At 43.5% G+C, this 17696-nt stretch overlaps 1 protein-coding gene across 4 annotated transcripts in view; it reads right to left on the minus strand.

Moving 5' to 3' along the window:
• Positions 1 to 17694, minus strand: part of LOC105367349 (SLIT-ROBO Rho GTPase-activating protein 1) — a 36397-nt gene extending 18703 nt beyond the window's left edge. For 2 of the 4 annotated variants that reach the window (XM_011506026.1, XM_011506030.1), the window contains exon 1: positions 17616 to 17694. In XM_011506026.1, coding sequence (XP_011504328.1) covers positions 17616 to 17694 — 79 coding nt within the window. Of the gene's footprint in view, positions 1 to 175; positions 336 to 7100; positions 7592 to 17615 lie in introns of those variants that run through there. The other 2 variants (XM_011506027.1, XM_011506028.1) reach the window with 2 other exon arrangements.
• Between the last annotated feature and the right edge of the window lie 2 nt (positions 17695 to 17696).

Consider the following 17696-nt stretch of genomic DNA (forward strand, 5'->3'; position numbering starts at 1 on the left):
TCGTCGTCGTCGTCGTCTTCGTCGTCATCATCGTCATCACTACTATGATAATTATTGTTATCACTATTATTATTATTAATAATTATTATTTGTGAGCGAGTTATCGGCTTTGCGACAATTCATTCCGACGCGATGCACTGGCAGTGTCACGGAGCGACCCTCACCCGTCCTTTACCTTTGCTCCAGGTTTCCCACTCGTGGGAGCGGTGCGCGATCTTGAACATGTCTCACTCGTGGGACCTTCGGTCGGCGATCACCAGAACCAAGCGACCTCTCCTCCCATCCTCTTTCGCGCTCGGCCGAGCAAGAACGACGGACGCGGACGCACTGAGTCTCGGTGCTCGCACGCTACAGCGACATACACACACATCGCGAGTCGCGCGCACCTCGCGGCGATAACGTGACGCTTTTCCTTGCTCGCGCGATCCAAGATTCGGCGGGCCGATAAGGTATACTATCGATGGGTGGGGTGGACCGGTGGAGGGGGGAGGGGGTAGGGGGATGGGGAGGGGGGGTAGAGGTAGGGGAAGGGGGTCACGAAGCCTCGATAAACGATCATTTTGGCGTTGCGAGGGAGCACTTCGCAATCGCTGGTACGCAAGACGCGTTAAATATTTACGCGACGCTCGGCTACTTGGCGCTCAGCATACGCGGGAAAATACACATCAGTCGGTGTGTGACGGGTGAGGGGAAGGGGGCGTGCGCTACACAACACAATGATAAAATGTGGGCTGGAGGGAGACACGTGGTTCGGGATAATAATATTTTTAAAATAATGTATGGCCGGCGATGGATGGAAGACAGACAGCGTAAGATTCGATCGGGCAATTACTTACAGATCGGGTTACCGCGTACACCAAGGCATTGGTGTAATAAATCGAAATGTCAAATATTTTGTAATCGAAGATAATGCGCTGGCATTTATAATAAGAGGAGCCCTAAAAAAAGCGATAGATATATACAAAATAAATAATAAAGGGAAACTCTTGGCGAGCGTTAATAGAACGTGACTAGGACGAGAATTTCTGTAATTCGCGATAATTTAGGAGCGCGCGATAACTGTTATGAGTGGAACAAAGTGCTGCTTTTCCAAGCAAGCTTTTACAACGCTTTGAAAATCGTGAATAATTTCCCAAGCGCTCGAGCGCGGCAAGGATTTTATTGCACCTGCAACTAGACAGAGACAGAGACAGAGACACAGAGAGAGAGAGAGAGAGAGAGAGACAGAGAGAGAGAGAGAGAGAGAGAGAGAAAGAGGCAGACAGACAGAGAGTGTGAGAGATAGAGAGCGAAAGAGATTGATGTTGTGGAGCTGCGCGGATAATGGTAGAAAAAGAGAGAGGGAGTGGTAGGGAGAAACCAAAAGAGAAAGGCGATGAAAAAAGATGCGGGCAAGTATCGTGAATCGATAGGAGAGTGAAGGGACGCGGCCGTGAAGAGCGAGAGGTAGATAATGCCGAGGCCCAGCCGAGTTGCGAGATAGACCAGATAAAGAAAGAACGAGGAAAAAGGAGCCAGCGATATTATTGAGCAGAAAAAAGGGTGGTACAGTTATATCCCCCCCCCTCACTCCGGCCCTGGCCCCCTTCGTCTCGTCAGGCTCACCGGCTCTACGCGTTCTGACCATTGGCGATTTACATCGACGCGCGCCTCTTTCATTATTTCCCGTCCCAACGCTCGGCCGCAAGGTTTTTCCTCCGCTCGTCCTCGGGCTTTCCATTGTATGGCGGTCCAGATTTCCCTTACCCCGCAGTCGCTAATTTGTCAAATGATTACGAGCGGTTTTTGTACATTGGGCGCCGTCAGCACTTCCAAGCTACGAACCTTGTGGATCAGCATTTCTTGAACGATTGTACCTTCTAGGATGCTGCGCCCGACAAACAATCAGCCACGCAGTTTTTCGCCGACGATAAACGGTTCGTAATCGAAAAAATTGCTTCGGCTAAGCGAAACAACGACTGTCGCTACATCGAGGTTAATGCAATTTGTTCGCGCCTTTTCCCATTCGCCTACTGTTACACTTTTCGTTTTCATTCTCCTTTTTTCCCCCCGTTTTCCGAGCTCGCGCATAAACCCTGGCGCACTGTGATCCGAGTATCCCGAGCGATGGGTGCTTATTATTCAATACTTTATCAAGGTGGCTTTTATTTTACGATGCAAAGTAATGTTGCAGATACTTCGTCGAGCCTTAGATTCTAACTTCTACCACTTTCTACATTAATCTCCGTAAAAAAGAAAATGTAGGACACGCGCGCCATCAGTTTAGTTAATTATGTTTGAACTGTAAATTATCATCAGCGCGCTGTATATGAAAATTCCAATAGTAGAAAACTGCGATTTACACAAAATTGCCTGCCTCGTTTGTCTCACCGTGTACTGCGGTAAGTACGCGGCCTCGTCAATCGCTCGAATCGGAGCAATTGCATCAAGCACATAAGTGTAAACGCATATACCTATATGCATATGCAAGTGCACGTAGTCGGGTAGCGTTTACAAAGATTCGTTGCCTAGTGGCCGATGTAACGCTCAAAGCGTCGAGGATTACGATCATAGGGTGTCGTCATTTCCTTTATCTAAGATTTCGGTTTAGAATATCTATATGCGAGTTGGGCACGACGGGGGGTAAATATCATATAACGACTAGTTATGCTCAGATGCGTCACGAGTACGTTGGCATCAGTAGCTGTTCAGCTTTATGCATTTTACATTGCCGAACAGCTGTTACCTAATAATGCGAGGAGAGGGGAGGACTCCTTGGTTCGCGTCAGGAATCTTCAATGAACCAACAGCCAAAGTTTCGACGGCTCGTCCGGTTCGTTGTTCTTAGCATTCTGCTTCGCAAAACAATTTCTTCGAAAATAACTATATGCAGGCCATCGTTATTTCTCCTTTGGGACTTGCCTTTTATAAGTCGATAAGGCTACGATTGCAAAAGAAACTTAAAGGCTGAATTTACAATTAAAAAATGTTAATACTCGATTTTTTTTAAGCATTTGAGTCTTTAGAGCGATGGAGAATAAATGATTGTTGTAGAAAAATGGGTAATGGAAAGCAAGCAGAACTTTCGACGCTGGAGAACGACTGAAAGTCATCGATGTAACTTACGAAGATAAAATCGAAAACTATACAATTATCCAATAAATAAAGGAAAGAGAATGTAAGGGAAGAGTTAGATATTGTAAGAAGCGATTCGTTGCCAGTATTTGGAAGCCAGATTTCACGAGCGATGATGAGGAAGTCGCCATCGAGTGATTAAAATAATTCCCAGCCGAAGTGAAATCGGTATAAATTGAATTAATCGCCGAGAAGGTGTTCGGCTACGACTCCATTGTAGCCGCTTTACATACGCGTGCGCGCACGCACACATACGCAATTCTTCAACTATCTCTATTAACTGTATCTCGATTGGTGTGCAACTCGAGGCAATCGTCGTGGTACGAACGCCGTCGTGGTACGAACGCCATCGCGGCCGTCAATTGCATGGTTCAATAGTCGGGTGCGTCGCGACGCCGATGTAAGCCGCGTAATTGCGGCCGACGGCGCGCATAAATAAATACGTCCCTGAGCTCGGTGGAGCGCCGAGAGGACAAAGCGGGGGGGGGGGGGGAAGGAACGCGAATTGATATGCATGCGCCGCGCTGCGACTATCTACTTCCTTCCTGCTTGCGAATTGAAGTTAGTGCGTCAACGTTCATTGCACGCTTCCATTGAGTACTTACTTTGCTTACTAGCGTTTTATCGCTTAAAACACTCGCTAATTGCAAAATCCGCGAATGGTTAGAATCCGCGCGGGCCTTAGCATCCAACAAGCAGACGGTTACAACGAGGCCATTACTTTTTAAGTAATGATTAGCCAGATCCGTGCGCGCGTCCTCTTTCTCTCTCTCTCTCTTTCTCTCTCTCTTTCTCTCTCTCTCTCTCTCTCTCTCTCTCTCTCTCTCTCTCTCTCTCTTCCCTAACAATAGTTTCATTGTACCAGCTTGTAAGCATATAGGAAACAGTTTTACAGTGCACCGCGTGCGCCTACGTAAAATATCCTCGATTAGCAGAGCCCCAGCCACTATTATTAATGTCCATCAGCAGTTTTTAATCTGGTTGCACGCACCAATGATAAACGATTCTGGCCAATAGCATCTCGTAGATAAACTTTTTATGCAAGCCAATGATCGATCCATTGTAATGAAACACCGTAAAACTTTGAAATACGTTATCACAACATACGAATCTTATACATTTGTCGGATTAATTAATATGTGTTCAAAATATGTGTTGCCGCTATGTACGTTCGTACTCGATCATGTGTTTATTGTCTTTCTATCGTAAGTTATGCCATTTATTCAAATGACACCTTTGCATTATATTACTCATTACGTAAAATACATATTAAAATTTTAACGCTCTAACGAAAAATGTTTACTTATGGCATTTTAGTAATTTCATCGATAAACATACGTAATTTAATTTATTAATTGTATTAATTTGAAAATTGTCGGTAAGCATTATAGATCAGTTTCACGTATAAATTGAATGTAAAAAAATTATAGAAAAATATGGATATTTATTACTTTAATAATGGAATGAAGATAGCGATCGAATGTTAAAGAAAAATCAAGCATAGAAGAAAGAAAAATGGAAGAATCTATAAATTGCTGCATTTAATCAAATTTGTATCGGAATGGGGTGGGCTAATTTAAACATAAAAAAATTATAGCAACGATAAAGAATATTGGTATTTGCACCATAAAATATGCTATAGTTTATTATAATTGTGATAAACTGGTTTTTCGATCTCAGATTTACCATTTATTGAAAATCTTTATTTTGCTCGTTCAAATTACATCGGAGCTATTAATTTATTCCACTCGAGCATTTATTATTAACGGAAGTTAAATGTATTTACAACTTCCAAATGTACACTTGCAGGTACAATTGAAAAATCATGAGTTTTGTCTTATCAAGTACATTGGCTATATTACGGAAAACAAAAATATTTATATAATCAAAATTTTTTTAATACGGCTTATGGAATATCAGCATTAGGCAAGCGTCGTGACTTGCAAGAAAGAAAGTAGTCTAACTAAGCTAAATATAAACCTCGAATTTATATGGAAAAAAATCTAATACGTTCTTCGTTGGGCAATACATAGATAATTACAAATAAATATACAACATCGACAGCGGACAATGTACATATAATTAGTAAGGTCAGGGAAGAATATACGGTAATGCCAAAAATAACATTAAACTCAAATTGAAATGTCGGGAGTTGTAGGTTTGACGAGGGCAATCGTCGAATCAGTTAGAAGGAAAAAGTCAGATCAAAGAAATATTTAATTCTCCGTATCCCGGGGCTCGTGACTCGGACAAGCCGTACGTATCACCGAGGTCCCGACAGTGTTCTTTTCTTGTTTTGTTGTTTATGTAGTCGCGCGTGCGATCGAAGCGCCTGCAGTCTTTTTTCTCGCCGGAAGATCAGGTAGCGGGGTGCAAGATTCTGTAAACAGGCTTTCATGTCGCTTATCGCGCGCGCTGCTTTGAAGCCGAGTGATTTGTTTACCAGAGCGGAAGTCAATCTCTATCCGTCCGTTAAAGAAGGGCCCCCCAGTGTCAGTGTCGGAATCCGTGTCGGAATCCGTGTCGGAGTCGCAGACGGACTTGGAGTCGAAGTCGCGTCGCCTTAATGCTGCTGTATTAATTAGAACTTAAGAGCGAATTGACTGGCGCTTTTCCAGGAAAAATCGTGAGAAACCGCTGCCCGTGCATTTACATTGCGATTAATGATTATGTAACAGTGCGTGGCTACAGAGCCGTCATTCATACTGTTATTAATTTGAGCGAACGATCGGGTGTCTGTGTTGATTAGTTGCTTTTCCCCGCGTTATTTTATTATCGCCGTCGTCGTAATGCCCCCATTGTCATAGTCGTCCGTCGCTGCCGACTGAGCGGGCGGCTGCGACGGAGGGGGATAAAGTAACGTGGCGGAAAAGCGACGAGCAAGACTCGGATGAACTCGCGCGTGCGCCTCGATCGGACCTAATGCGTCCAGCGCGACAAGGAAAAGCAATCTCCCAAGTTCCAATTAGCGCATAGTTGCAGGATAATTCCGATGCAGCTGGTGCCCCGCCCGCCACCTCGTCATCATCCGCGCCGCAGATCGAACATTTTCCGCGGAAACATCACTCAATTGTCGTTGACGGGGCCGCCCGCTTTCTCCCCCTTCGTAATCGAAGGGGCGCACAATAGCCGTTGTCTCAATACCGAGTCTCGGACGAGAGTGCGGACAGGCAGAGAGCTAGGAGAAAACGACGATTATTATTGCCTGGAACTTTTAAACAAATAAGACTGGTGCGAGATTTGCGATTTCTCGCGGTGAAGCGTCCCAACGTCGTTCCCAAATTGGCTTGCCGCGAAGGAGGACGGAGGACGGAGGACGGGACCCCCCCCCCCCTCTCGCCTCAAGAATGAACGCAATTCGGTAATCGTCACCGGACTGTCGACGAGCGACGAGCGACTGACGAGCCGAAGAACGGGAGGGTGAGGAGAGACGAAAGAGGAGAGAGCCGGCGGCCGTTAAAATAATTATATCTCGTTATCGTCGTCGGCAACCTCCCGGCGAAATCATGGGGGCAGTATCGTACCATCACAATGCGTTCGGCCGATCCCGATCTCGCCGTCATTGTTGTGCCTGACGCGAGCCCGGAGAAACAGGAAAAGAGAGAAAGAGAGGCTGATGCTCGACCCGTCCGTCCCCAGTCCCCGCCCTACCTTGTCCTGCCGTGCCGTGGCTTCTTCGACAGGATGGAGGGGAAAGCAACCGGTCCACATGCGCGCTACTCTCTTCTCTCGCCTCCTTCGAGGGAATCCCGTGTGATTAATAGCGCGAGCGTAACAATATTACGGGACCGTCGCGCGCGTGCCCGGCTACATTGTTCGATTGTTCGCGATCCGACAAAGCCGAAGGAGACGGCGACGCAAGAAGGACAGGGACGAAAGGAAGCCCCTCCGGATGATGGGGCGCCGCCTCGCTCCCTCTCCGTCGCGCCCCGCGCGCCTCCCAATCTACACAGCTTCCACCCGTAAGGCTTGCGGTCGCTAATTACCTGGGAAAACGTCCTTAGTGTCGGCGCTGGTCGGGTGTATCCACCCGTTTCTCTGCTGGATTATGCACTGGAACATGGCGAGGCACGGTAGAGCAATCAGGCGCACGCGATTACGCGAGCGCCGCCGTCATCGGGCCCCATGGTCCCGGCGCGTCACCCCGGAGGCCCCAGCACCAGTTACGTGGCCGCCTCGACAAATGGCGGACGAAATCTCGCGACGACCTGCTGCTCACCGAAAATCGAGCTTACGTACTTCTTTTCTTTCGCCTCCTGTGGTTACTGCTGCTGCTACTTCTCGTAGCGCAAAGTTCGCGGAAGCCGCGTCTCGCCGGCTGGCTGGGATCGAACTGGCCGGTCGCCAGGCAACCGGGTATCCCTCCGGGCTTCGTTCCCCCGCGCTCCTTCAGGGCGCCCCCGCGTCCTCCTTTCGCTACGACCGAGAGGAGCTACTACTGCCGCTTCTACCACCTTCGACCAGGGCCGCCGCGACGCACGCACCAACTAACAACGACTGCGGCCGGGACGCGCGGAGAGCGAGGCGCAGCAGAGCCCTGCTTCTGGCGGGGGCAACCGGACTCTGAGAGAAAGAGCGCGCGCGCGAGAGAGAGAGAGAGAGAGAGAGAGAGAAAGAGATAGAGAGACGGAACGGAGAAGAGCCTCCTCTCCTTCGCTCCTCCGGGAGGGGAAGCGACGCTCGCTCCTTCTTTCGGTGTACGTGCGTATGAACGCCGTCGCGCGGCTGCGCGCGTGTCATCGTTGCCGTCGGCGCGTCGTGCCCTCTCGCTCAGCTGTTCCGCCCTCTGGGGAGGTGAGCGCGACCCTGACTCTGACTATCTCCCTCTTTCGCGTGCATTCGCCTCGTCCCCCGCTATCGCTTTGTCCCACTCATCGACCACCATCCACCTACTCACCCCCTCGGTTGCAAAATGCCCATCCGCCAATAGGCCGATTCGCACTTTTACACGTGTACGAGCGAGAAATCGGCACCCCGCAAAACCCTCCGAATAATTTCCGACGTCGCCGTTCCTTCTCTCTCTCTCTCTCTCTCTCTCTCTCACTCACTCTGTTACTCACTCTGTTATTCACTCAAGCAGAGAAACGTGCGCGCAAACACATTCATTCTTTTCTTGTCAAGCTTTTGTCCGACAGAAAGAAGAAAAGGACGAGGCGAGCGCATCGGGCAATTTCTCCAGATCGTGTGGAAATGTGCGGTACATTTCATTGTTAGTTTTTCCACGAGCTGAGTAACTTTCCGAGTAAGCGCCATATCTTCCGCCCTCTGCTCCTCTGCTTTCTCTCCGTTATGCTCGCACTCTGTTAACCGATTTATTTTCTTACACTCGTTATATCTACCATCTTCGTCTGACTACTCGTTCTTATTTTATTTGGCCTTTTGTGCCGTGCCCTCCCTCACCCTTCTCTCTTTCTTCGTCGCACTCCCACGTCCTCGATTCAGTGCTAACTTATAAATGCAGTACGCACGCACGCACGCACGCACACCTCTCTATGTAAATATATGCTTGGAGGAAGAAACGGAAGCGGAGCTCGAACAGTCGCCGCTTCTTCTGCTTCTGTTTCTCGTCTTAGCTTCGCGTGGCTTCGGCCCACGTGAGGTAATTCAAAACCTCCCGAAAGGGTGCCACTACAGATGTATCACCGAGCTTACATGCCCAATGCTCTCGGACCGTTGAATCCAACTTCCACTCAAATCTCTATCCTATTGTCATTAAATTCCTGCCCCCGCTGAAAATAAAACTAATCTATACAAAGATTTTATAAATCTGATCATATACTGCAATTAATAGAACCAACATCAAATTGTAAATTATTAATGGCTCAGTTGGCGTGCTTTTTGTTGAAACGCGTTCGTTTCGAAGATTTCAGCCACTAATGGATGAAGATGTGCAAGAGGCGATAAAATTTCGGAGCGACTGATGTGATTCATTTGATTTGCAAATAAAGCATAAAGATCCAAGCTTTTAACTATGGCCTTGGTTAGTTGCGTTAATTGACGAGGGCTACAGCGCTATCGCAAAGAAGAAAATCATCGGGTCATTACGAGCGCCAATCTTCGCGCATTAATACCGGCGTTAAAGCTTAAAAAGCTACGTAAATCGCTCGTCGCGCTTCTACATCATTGTTCTAATAGTACACGAGTGGAGCGAAGGGAATGATTTGTCAAAGTAGTCTCAACAATTTACGATCGTTCATAATAATACATCGTCTTTTTTTTTTATATTTCATCAAATTGCCTTAATGACAATGACTCGAAATAAATCAACAATTACTTAAGCGTTTATTGCAAAAAACAGTCGAATCTCATGGATTATTCTCCCTTGTCGATTAGCAATCGGCATTAAATCATTGGCCCGTCCGATAGCTTTTTTCATTTTTCATTATAAAATATTCGCCAGTAGTCCGGCCCCATTCATAATGCGAATAAAAATCTATCACCAAGATTTTTGTTGATAGCCCGTTTAACAAAGAGGTGGATGATGGGACGGAAAAGTAAATACGACGCGGCATAAATAACTTTGAGCTATTTGTTTTTTTCCATCTCCCGTGTTCTCTGGTTTCTACAGAGAGAGAAAAGAAAAATACAAAATGAGAAAAAAAGAGGGGCAGCTTGCTTCTTGCAGATCCTTTCTGTGTGGGGTGCGATCGGATTTGCAATAAGAGCACTCGCGCTTAAAATGCAGCTGCCGCCAAGGTAAAGGACGGCAAAATCGAAAAAGCGGCTCTCGCCGCCATCCCTTCTTCCCCTTCGATCGGATTCAATGGAGAATGCATTGAATTCTTCAAGTCAAGCATAAATAATATATATCCATTTACGTTTACTCGGATCACTCCTTCTCTCAATACTCTCATTTTGAGCATTCTTGGCCTTGTATAAGGATTTTGCACATTCATTATTCGTATTTCATAAAATACCATTTCTGTATTTCGAAAGTTCGATTCTCAATTTCCGAGACTTTAACAAGATGAACAGCTTTGGGTAAGAACAGTGCATTAATAACGAAAACAATTGATAGTATGTTTTATTTATTTAGGCACTGATATAGTAGCGATTGATAGTTCTGCACAGAGCAATAATAATAGCCAGCTCGATGTAGAAAATATTTCACAAATAGTTCTAACGAAGTAAGTTACTTGCTCGAGGGCTTAAGCAGACATACATTCTCTCTCCTCTTGGCAAATTCTCCTCGCTCGTAATTATTAAGCTTACAAAGGCTTTCTGTAAAAGACCTGGTTAGTCTATCTCTCTCTCTCTCTCTCTCTCTCTCTCTCTCTCTCCTCATTCTGTTTCTCCTCCTCCTTCTTCTCCTCTTCCTCCCCCTCCTTCTCCTCCTTTTGTCACAAATATATGGCTGTGAAAATATCCGAATGACGTCAATGCGAGCGCGTAAAACTCGCCTTTGAAAATTCGCATTCATAAAATTATATTATTATTACTTGATAAATTTTTACAATGTAGTGCTCATTTTGAAAACGAAGGTTTTAACAAGTCGGGCCTTGAAGAAAATGGTCGTGATTTCATTATTTAAATGATAACAAGCGGTACCATCGCCAATCAGCGGATTGACCGGACACTTGACTCCGCATTAATAGCCACGGGTTCGACACAAACGAGGCGCTAATTTCAAAAAGCTGCGTGCCATTTTGCACTTAACGCGGCATAACGCTCGTGCCAAAGCCACAACAATAGCCCACGTGAATTCAGCTTTTACCAACTCGCTTGATGCTCGCGTAAAAGAAAGCGACTCCCCGTCCCTATAAATCTCCCGTACGGGATGAGCAAAATAAAGACTCGGTGATTAATAAAGCGATAGCGAGTCGCATGTCCCCAGGCATGTTTACACGAATGCGCGCACGTCGCGAGAGTTATAGATTTGCTTTATTATGAATGGCACTATCGGCCGACTCTCTTCATTCAGGCCCGCGTGGGTCGTCGAGGCGCGCTCTGGGAAATGGCCTTGTGCTCTAATTCATTCATTAACTGTCGCTGCACACGCGCCGTCGCATCTATTGGTTGGCTGGGGGCCGGGGGGAGGGGGGGGGGGGAGATGGGGTGTGGAGCGATGGGCGAAAGGGGCGCCCGGGAGCTAATAATACGCGCAGGGGATGACGAGACAATGGGAGGTGAGAGCGGCCTCGATTCGAACAATAGCGCCAAGGACTCGTCCAGTCCGAGGTCCTGTCTTCGCGACCAGGGCGGATGCTGCTGATTCGATCGATTTTCCGCCATCGCCTCACGACCCGCGCTTCGCCCTGACCCCGATACGACCGAGCCCGAGCAGAGGTCGCGGAGAGTCGCCCCGGAAGGGGCTACTACGTGACCACCTGATGCGCACTGCGTCATCGTCTTGATACCGCCTCACAATCGCTCGGCAATGAACTTGGAAACTAAGCTAATCGTGTCGGGACGCGCGCGACTCAACTTTCGGCGCGATATTGGTAAAAGCGTTTCACTTTTAGATGACACTTTCGCCTCGTCCCGCGATCGCATCACCGTTACCCAATACCACTCGCCACAACCTATCACTTGCTCTCGGACCTCACTCTCGCTCCCACGCTTTCCCTCTCATTTCATCTTTTACTCGTCCCCGCGCACCTCTCGTTACAATTTTGCCCTATACGACGTAATGCCACTGCTTGAATTAGACAATGAATAGTGATAAGCGGCGAACTAAGAATATCCGCGAAAACTCTTAATCCTTTTGTCTTATTACATTAACGGTCTTTCGATTCGCCATCTATTTGGCATCGAAGGTGACAAAACGTGCGCTTGAACAATACTAATGCTCCGAGACACCAACAAATTGTATTCCGATTACGGCTAGGCTTCACAAATTTAAAATAAAAAATTTTTTAAATAAACGCTCGTCTTCTTTCACTAAAATAATAAAGCAAATAACGCTATAAATTTTGAATATTAATTTTTTCACAATATAGGACAATATTAAGAATGTCAATATTAAATGTCTTTCTTGTGTATAGTATTATATTTTTAATTTTCATTATATTTACGTGTATTATATGAAAAGCATTAAGTTCGAAGCAAAAGTTCGAAATTATGTTTTTTCATTTAAAATAAAATGTTATGCCAATGCTTTAATTATATTTAAACTAATTGACACCGAGTAGTTTATCGAAATAACAAAAAAAAAGATGCAATTTTATTAATTATGTACACACACATATATAATTCTTCCTTTATAATTGAAATTGAATAGGAATCAAGAATTTGATTATTTTCTTATATTAAATCGAAAGCTCTGTACAATCAGTAAAATATGTGTTAATACGTTCATAACTTAATCATTGTTATATTTTCCATTTATCAAAACGGTGTATTTTATTAATTATAATACCGATGGAACATATATTTACTTTAGACAATATTTTTTATCATGTATCATAAATTTTCTTTTCTTCTTGCAAGTATTCATGATAGCACAATATTGACAAAATTCCAGTCAACTGTTTAGGCCTCGATAATGAGATATTATTACATGGCAATTTTCATCAACATCTTATTAAAAAAATAATAATAATAATAAATAAATAAATAACGGAATCAAATTTATTAATTTATCTGTAATCATAATGTAATCTTATGCAGGCATATATCGAAAAATACACGTACCTTTATCGAACGATATAATCGACAATTACTGCATTTTATATTTGTTTCAATACGATTTTATGTTATTTTTTTTATAAATAATTTTTAATGGAGTACAGACTAAAATATTGTATAAACATTTTTATCAAATATTTATTATTCCATTGTATTCCAATTAATTTATTTTAGCATAATTATTTAAACTATTTTAAAGGTATTCTTATGAAAAGAATACGTTATTTTATCAAAGTCGACAAACATTTCTTCGCGCAAACTGAGTTAAATTAAACTTCGTGTTGTTAATTTAATATAACAATAATAATAATAATAATGATGATGATGATGATGATGATGATGATGTTTTTGTTGGGTTGAATTTTCGTAGCTAATCAAAAAGGAAATAAAATTTTACTAATTCCTAATTCACTAGGCAATAGCTTGTAATATTTGTAATAACAACAATTTTCCACGTGATTCAGTTAGAACTATAATATTAAACAGCTAAAATTAGATCTTATAATCTTAATTCTAAAATCTTATTTTATTTATGAACGCACATATATCGATCATTGCAGACTCAAGATCAGGGTCGATAGTTTTTTTTTTTTTTTTTACGTAATTTGTTAATAGCATAAAACAAACAAACAAACAAACAAACAAACAAACAAACAAACAAACAAACAATAGAAGAAAAATAGAAAGTAATCACTTATCATAATTTGACTCTGAATAATTCAAGAGACGGAGGGTAGCAAATAACACTGGGTACGAGCCTATCGATGAACCTATTTTTACATTCAACTGCTAAACAACAAGTAGCTAATTTGCGAATTTAAATAAGGAATAAAGGTGATGGTAGGTAGTGCAAGGGTCCCCGTCTCATTATATATTATAGGCAGCCGTATATATCCAGCCGCGATGGTTAAGCGAAACGCAATAAAGCTAGACGAGTAATAGCGCCATTAGAGGCAACAGTGAAAATGCAGCCTCGCAATAATCATAGAAAATCGAGGGGTAAAAGTGCTTGACGCTAGTGACTCGGCGTATCGGCCCTCGCCTAACGTCTGTCTCAGATGCTGCAAGCGTGCGCACCTCGTAAAAATGACAATAACAAGCTGTTGGCGAAGACTCGACCAGTGGTATTTTATTAGCCGCTTCTACATTGGAATCCTCGAGTCTCCTTATCCCTCCGTCCCTACACACGTTTCCCCGGCCATTGTTCAATGCGATACTTTTCGCGATAATCAGCAGAGTCGTACACATCTCCCGTTACACGCTGTTAGTTAGCGACTCGTTCGATCACTACCGTTACGAAAAGCTCCTGAAGGTTCGTCTATAATTCCAAACTTATCCTGTATTTCCTAAAAGGTTTGGTATAAATCGGTCGAATTGATGATTTCGAGGGCATGCAGAGGGCGAACACTTGCCGATATCGTTAATTATTCTCGACGATCAGCGACTCATCGATCGCGCATTTATTATCGGCCCCTTTGTTTCGGAAACCACGGCCTTTCGCTTTTTCAGAGCGCTATAGACGACATTGTCGCCATTGAATTGGAAACACAAGGAAAATCGAACGCCAGCGCTCTTTAATTAAAGCGAGCTGCTAGTTAGTCAGAGCCTGTGTGACGCATTACTCGCGGATAGATCGGACGAATTATTTGGGATCGTTAATTTTTTATTATTGCGAAATAATTATTGGCTGTTGGCTGGCGTGTGTATAAAGAGAATCTGGAAGATAGGGGGGTATTATGAAAAAAATATTCTTCCTTACTAGCGAAGTACTTCGTACTTAACTATATTGTCCCTGCAGCCGAAAGTAAAGGAGGCAATTAATGGTTTTAAATTGAATTTCGTTTAGATGAAAAAAAAAAAAAAAAGAAAAAGAAAAAGAAAATAAATACATAACGATCGATTTTAAATGCTTGTTTTGTACTCTAAAACATATTTTCCTTTCAAAATTCACATACCCCTTAGCGTATTCAAAATTTATTATCCCAATAACAAAACGGATATCCGCCAACAAAAACCATTATGTAGTTATAAAATTATTTTCATGTTATTTTTAATCTTTGTGCATATATTTATAGTTCATCGATTGCATTTTTCATATATTTAACCAAATTAGTTGTCCACGCATGGTAACAAGTTATACACGTAAATCTGGACTAGCGGTATAAAAAAAAAAAAATAAAAAAAAATAAAAAAATAAAAACAAAAACCCTTAAAATTTTCCTTTTTTAATCCAAAGTTTCTTATTTTGCTTATTCATCTATAAATTCGCTTGAAATTACGTAAAAATACTTCAGCCAGTATTTAAAAAGGAGAGTCAAAAGGTCAGTAATGTTTTTATGGCTTCGATGTATTATTATTAATTGCAAATATTGCCACGATAATATAATCTAATTATTATTGGGAAATGATAGCTTGGTGATTTTTATTATAAAATCAGCTAAACAGACTCGTATTAAATTTCTCTCGTATTGCGTTATAAGCATTATTAAAGGCAAGCATTAAGACAATCTTTCAATTTATTAAATAGAACTAATGCCCGGATACTCGCTCGCCTAGTGAAATTGAACGAGCAGGATAATCGTGTTTATTTTGGTCAATTATACATTACATCCGATTACAGCTTCAATAATTTTTATACTTTATAAACTATAAATCTTCATCCACAATGTTTTTCCAATTAAATAAATGTTAATTTCCAATGTTAAATACTTCAATCGAAACATTAAGGAGAAATATAAAATTTCAAAAATAATATTTCTATATGCGTCAGAGTCTTTGTCAGTGGTGCTTTTACTTGTAACTTTCACTTAATAAAAAATGGAATGTTTTTCGCAGGACGAAGCGATAGTCACGATATATGGCCATTTCATTGGCACGCCCCTTTTTTGGTATGTAACTCGATTGGAAATAATATGGTAAGTCATTGGTTTCGATTCCATTGCATGAGAATGTCCATATAATATCGTTCAACGTTACTTTTTATTACAATACTGCCTTGTTATTACAAAAATTTGACTAGCAGTGAGAGAGGGAGGTACGGGGATAATCCGATTAATCATTGTACATAACAAAGAATGATAATAATAATAATATGTGTTCGACAAAACGTATTTTTGATTTTCTAATTTTAACGTACAGCTTATTTATAAACAGCGCGTTAGTCAATTATCGAGATTCACGTGCGACAAATTACTCGTTAAATATTGCATAACGGCAATTACGTGACTATCGCAACTGGGCTTTTGGTCTACGAAAACCGTTGTATTTTCGTTAAAACGGAATGAAATAGAGCATTAGAGGAACGAATGACAGACAAGAATTTAATGCTTTATCACGGGAGTGCCAAGTAGTGCTGACACGATGCAACAAAATAGCCGTGTCAAGCATTTTTTAAAGTGAAAATACTTTTGTCGCTTTCGCAGAGGCTAAAATTCACCGAGTCCAGCGCATTTGCACAATGATATTCCACCACGGACGAAATTACATTTGGAGACGCAGTTAACGAGTAGCGCTACGCGCGAAAGAGCTGAGGTTCGCGCTTACCCTCAAGGTTGCTTCCATTCGCCGTTCTGGGCTATTTTTAATCAGCCGAACGGAAGCGTCTAAGTTTCTTTCTATTTCTTTTTCCCTTTCTTTTTTCATCGCTCTCTCTCTCTCTCTCTCTCTCTCTCTCTCTCTCTCTCTCTCTCTCCCTCTGTCCCTCGCACGCGCTCTTTATTCATCTATCCCTTGCGGTTCGTGGCTACATGTACTTTTCCCAAAGTCGTTCCAACGAAGCCTCGGCTTTCCATTAGCCTTTGTTGGCGTTTCCTGAGTTCCCCTTTTGTTTTTCATTTTTCCCTTTTCTTTTCACTCCTCGGCCGTTCGGTCAGATTAAGAATAATTACGACCTAGTGGCAATTTTCGAATGCCGATTAAATATCATTAGACCAATCGCGACAGCCTTCGGAATTTCAAGGAACGACTCTCGATTTCCTGCACCAGTCTCTTGGGTGCCTTGTCGATGTGAAAAGCAGATCTCGAGCGAGCGAGCAAGCAAGCACTCCCTCTTTTCCCTCTCTATTCCAAACAGCGATGCCCTTGATTTCTCACTTTGGTACATTTGAACGATCTTTCACCAAGCCAATCTGTGGCGTTGAAATAGCCCAACCGATAGCGCCTCTCATTATCCGCCTTGGCCGGTCGTACGTGTCTATCGTGTCGCGAGGGCCTACCGTCCACACCCTAGACAACAGACCCGTCGGTGGATTTACGTCATGCGCTCCTTACACAAATGGGCGTCGCTTTTTCCCTTTGTTTATTCGATTCGGCTTCCACGTACAAGTCTCCACTCTGCCCCGAAATTCCTCCTTTCGATGGCGCATCGGCCGCCGGGACACTGCTTCCTTTGGTACCTATGCGCGCCATGGTTCTCCGATTACTTTCCCCGTTTCCTTTCGTTAAAACATAATTTTGCCTAAGAATGAGAGAAGCGCCGATCGTGTTTTGAGAGCGCGCGTCTACGACGGAAGCTTACGCTCGTGGCACGATTCAACCTGGCGGGACGGGACGCGGAGGGGGAGGTGGGGAGAGACGATCGAGAGCGCAGGTGAAGGATGAAAGAAAGACCCCGAGGTGCCTGAATACCTTTCTCCTCTCTCTCTCTCTCTCTCTCTCTCTCTCTCTCTCTATCTCTCTCTCTCTCTCGCTCTCTCCTCCGTCATTTAACGGACGTTTTAACCGAAATTATAAGTACATGTACGTGCCTGAGCGTGAGGCAAAGGTCCGTGAGCGTGCATATTTCGCACGGGTGAAAGTGAAAGTATTGCCCAAGGTCCATTCGTCTTACTTCTTGCCTTTTACGTGCATTTAAATGAAGTTACGGTAAGACTCACTGTTAAAAACTAGGAGCTTCCTCGTGGAGCCGAGCCGCTTGATCGGTGACTTAACGCCGTCGACCTCCTCCTCGTCCATAT

Source organism: Ceratosolen solmsi, unplaced genomic scaffold (genome assembly GCF_000503995.2).
Source record: "Ceratosolen solmsi marchali unplaced genomic scaffold, CerSol_1.0 scaffold7, whole genome shotgun sequence".
NCBI classification, from domain to species: Eukaryota; Metazoa; Arthropoda; class Insecta; order Hymenoptera; family Agaonidae; genus Ceratosolen; species Ceratosolen solmsi.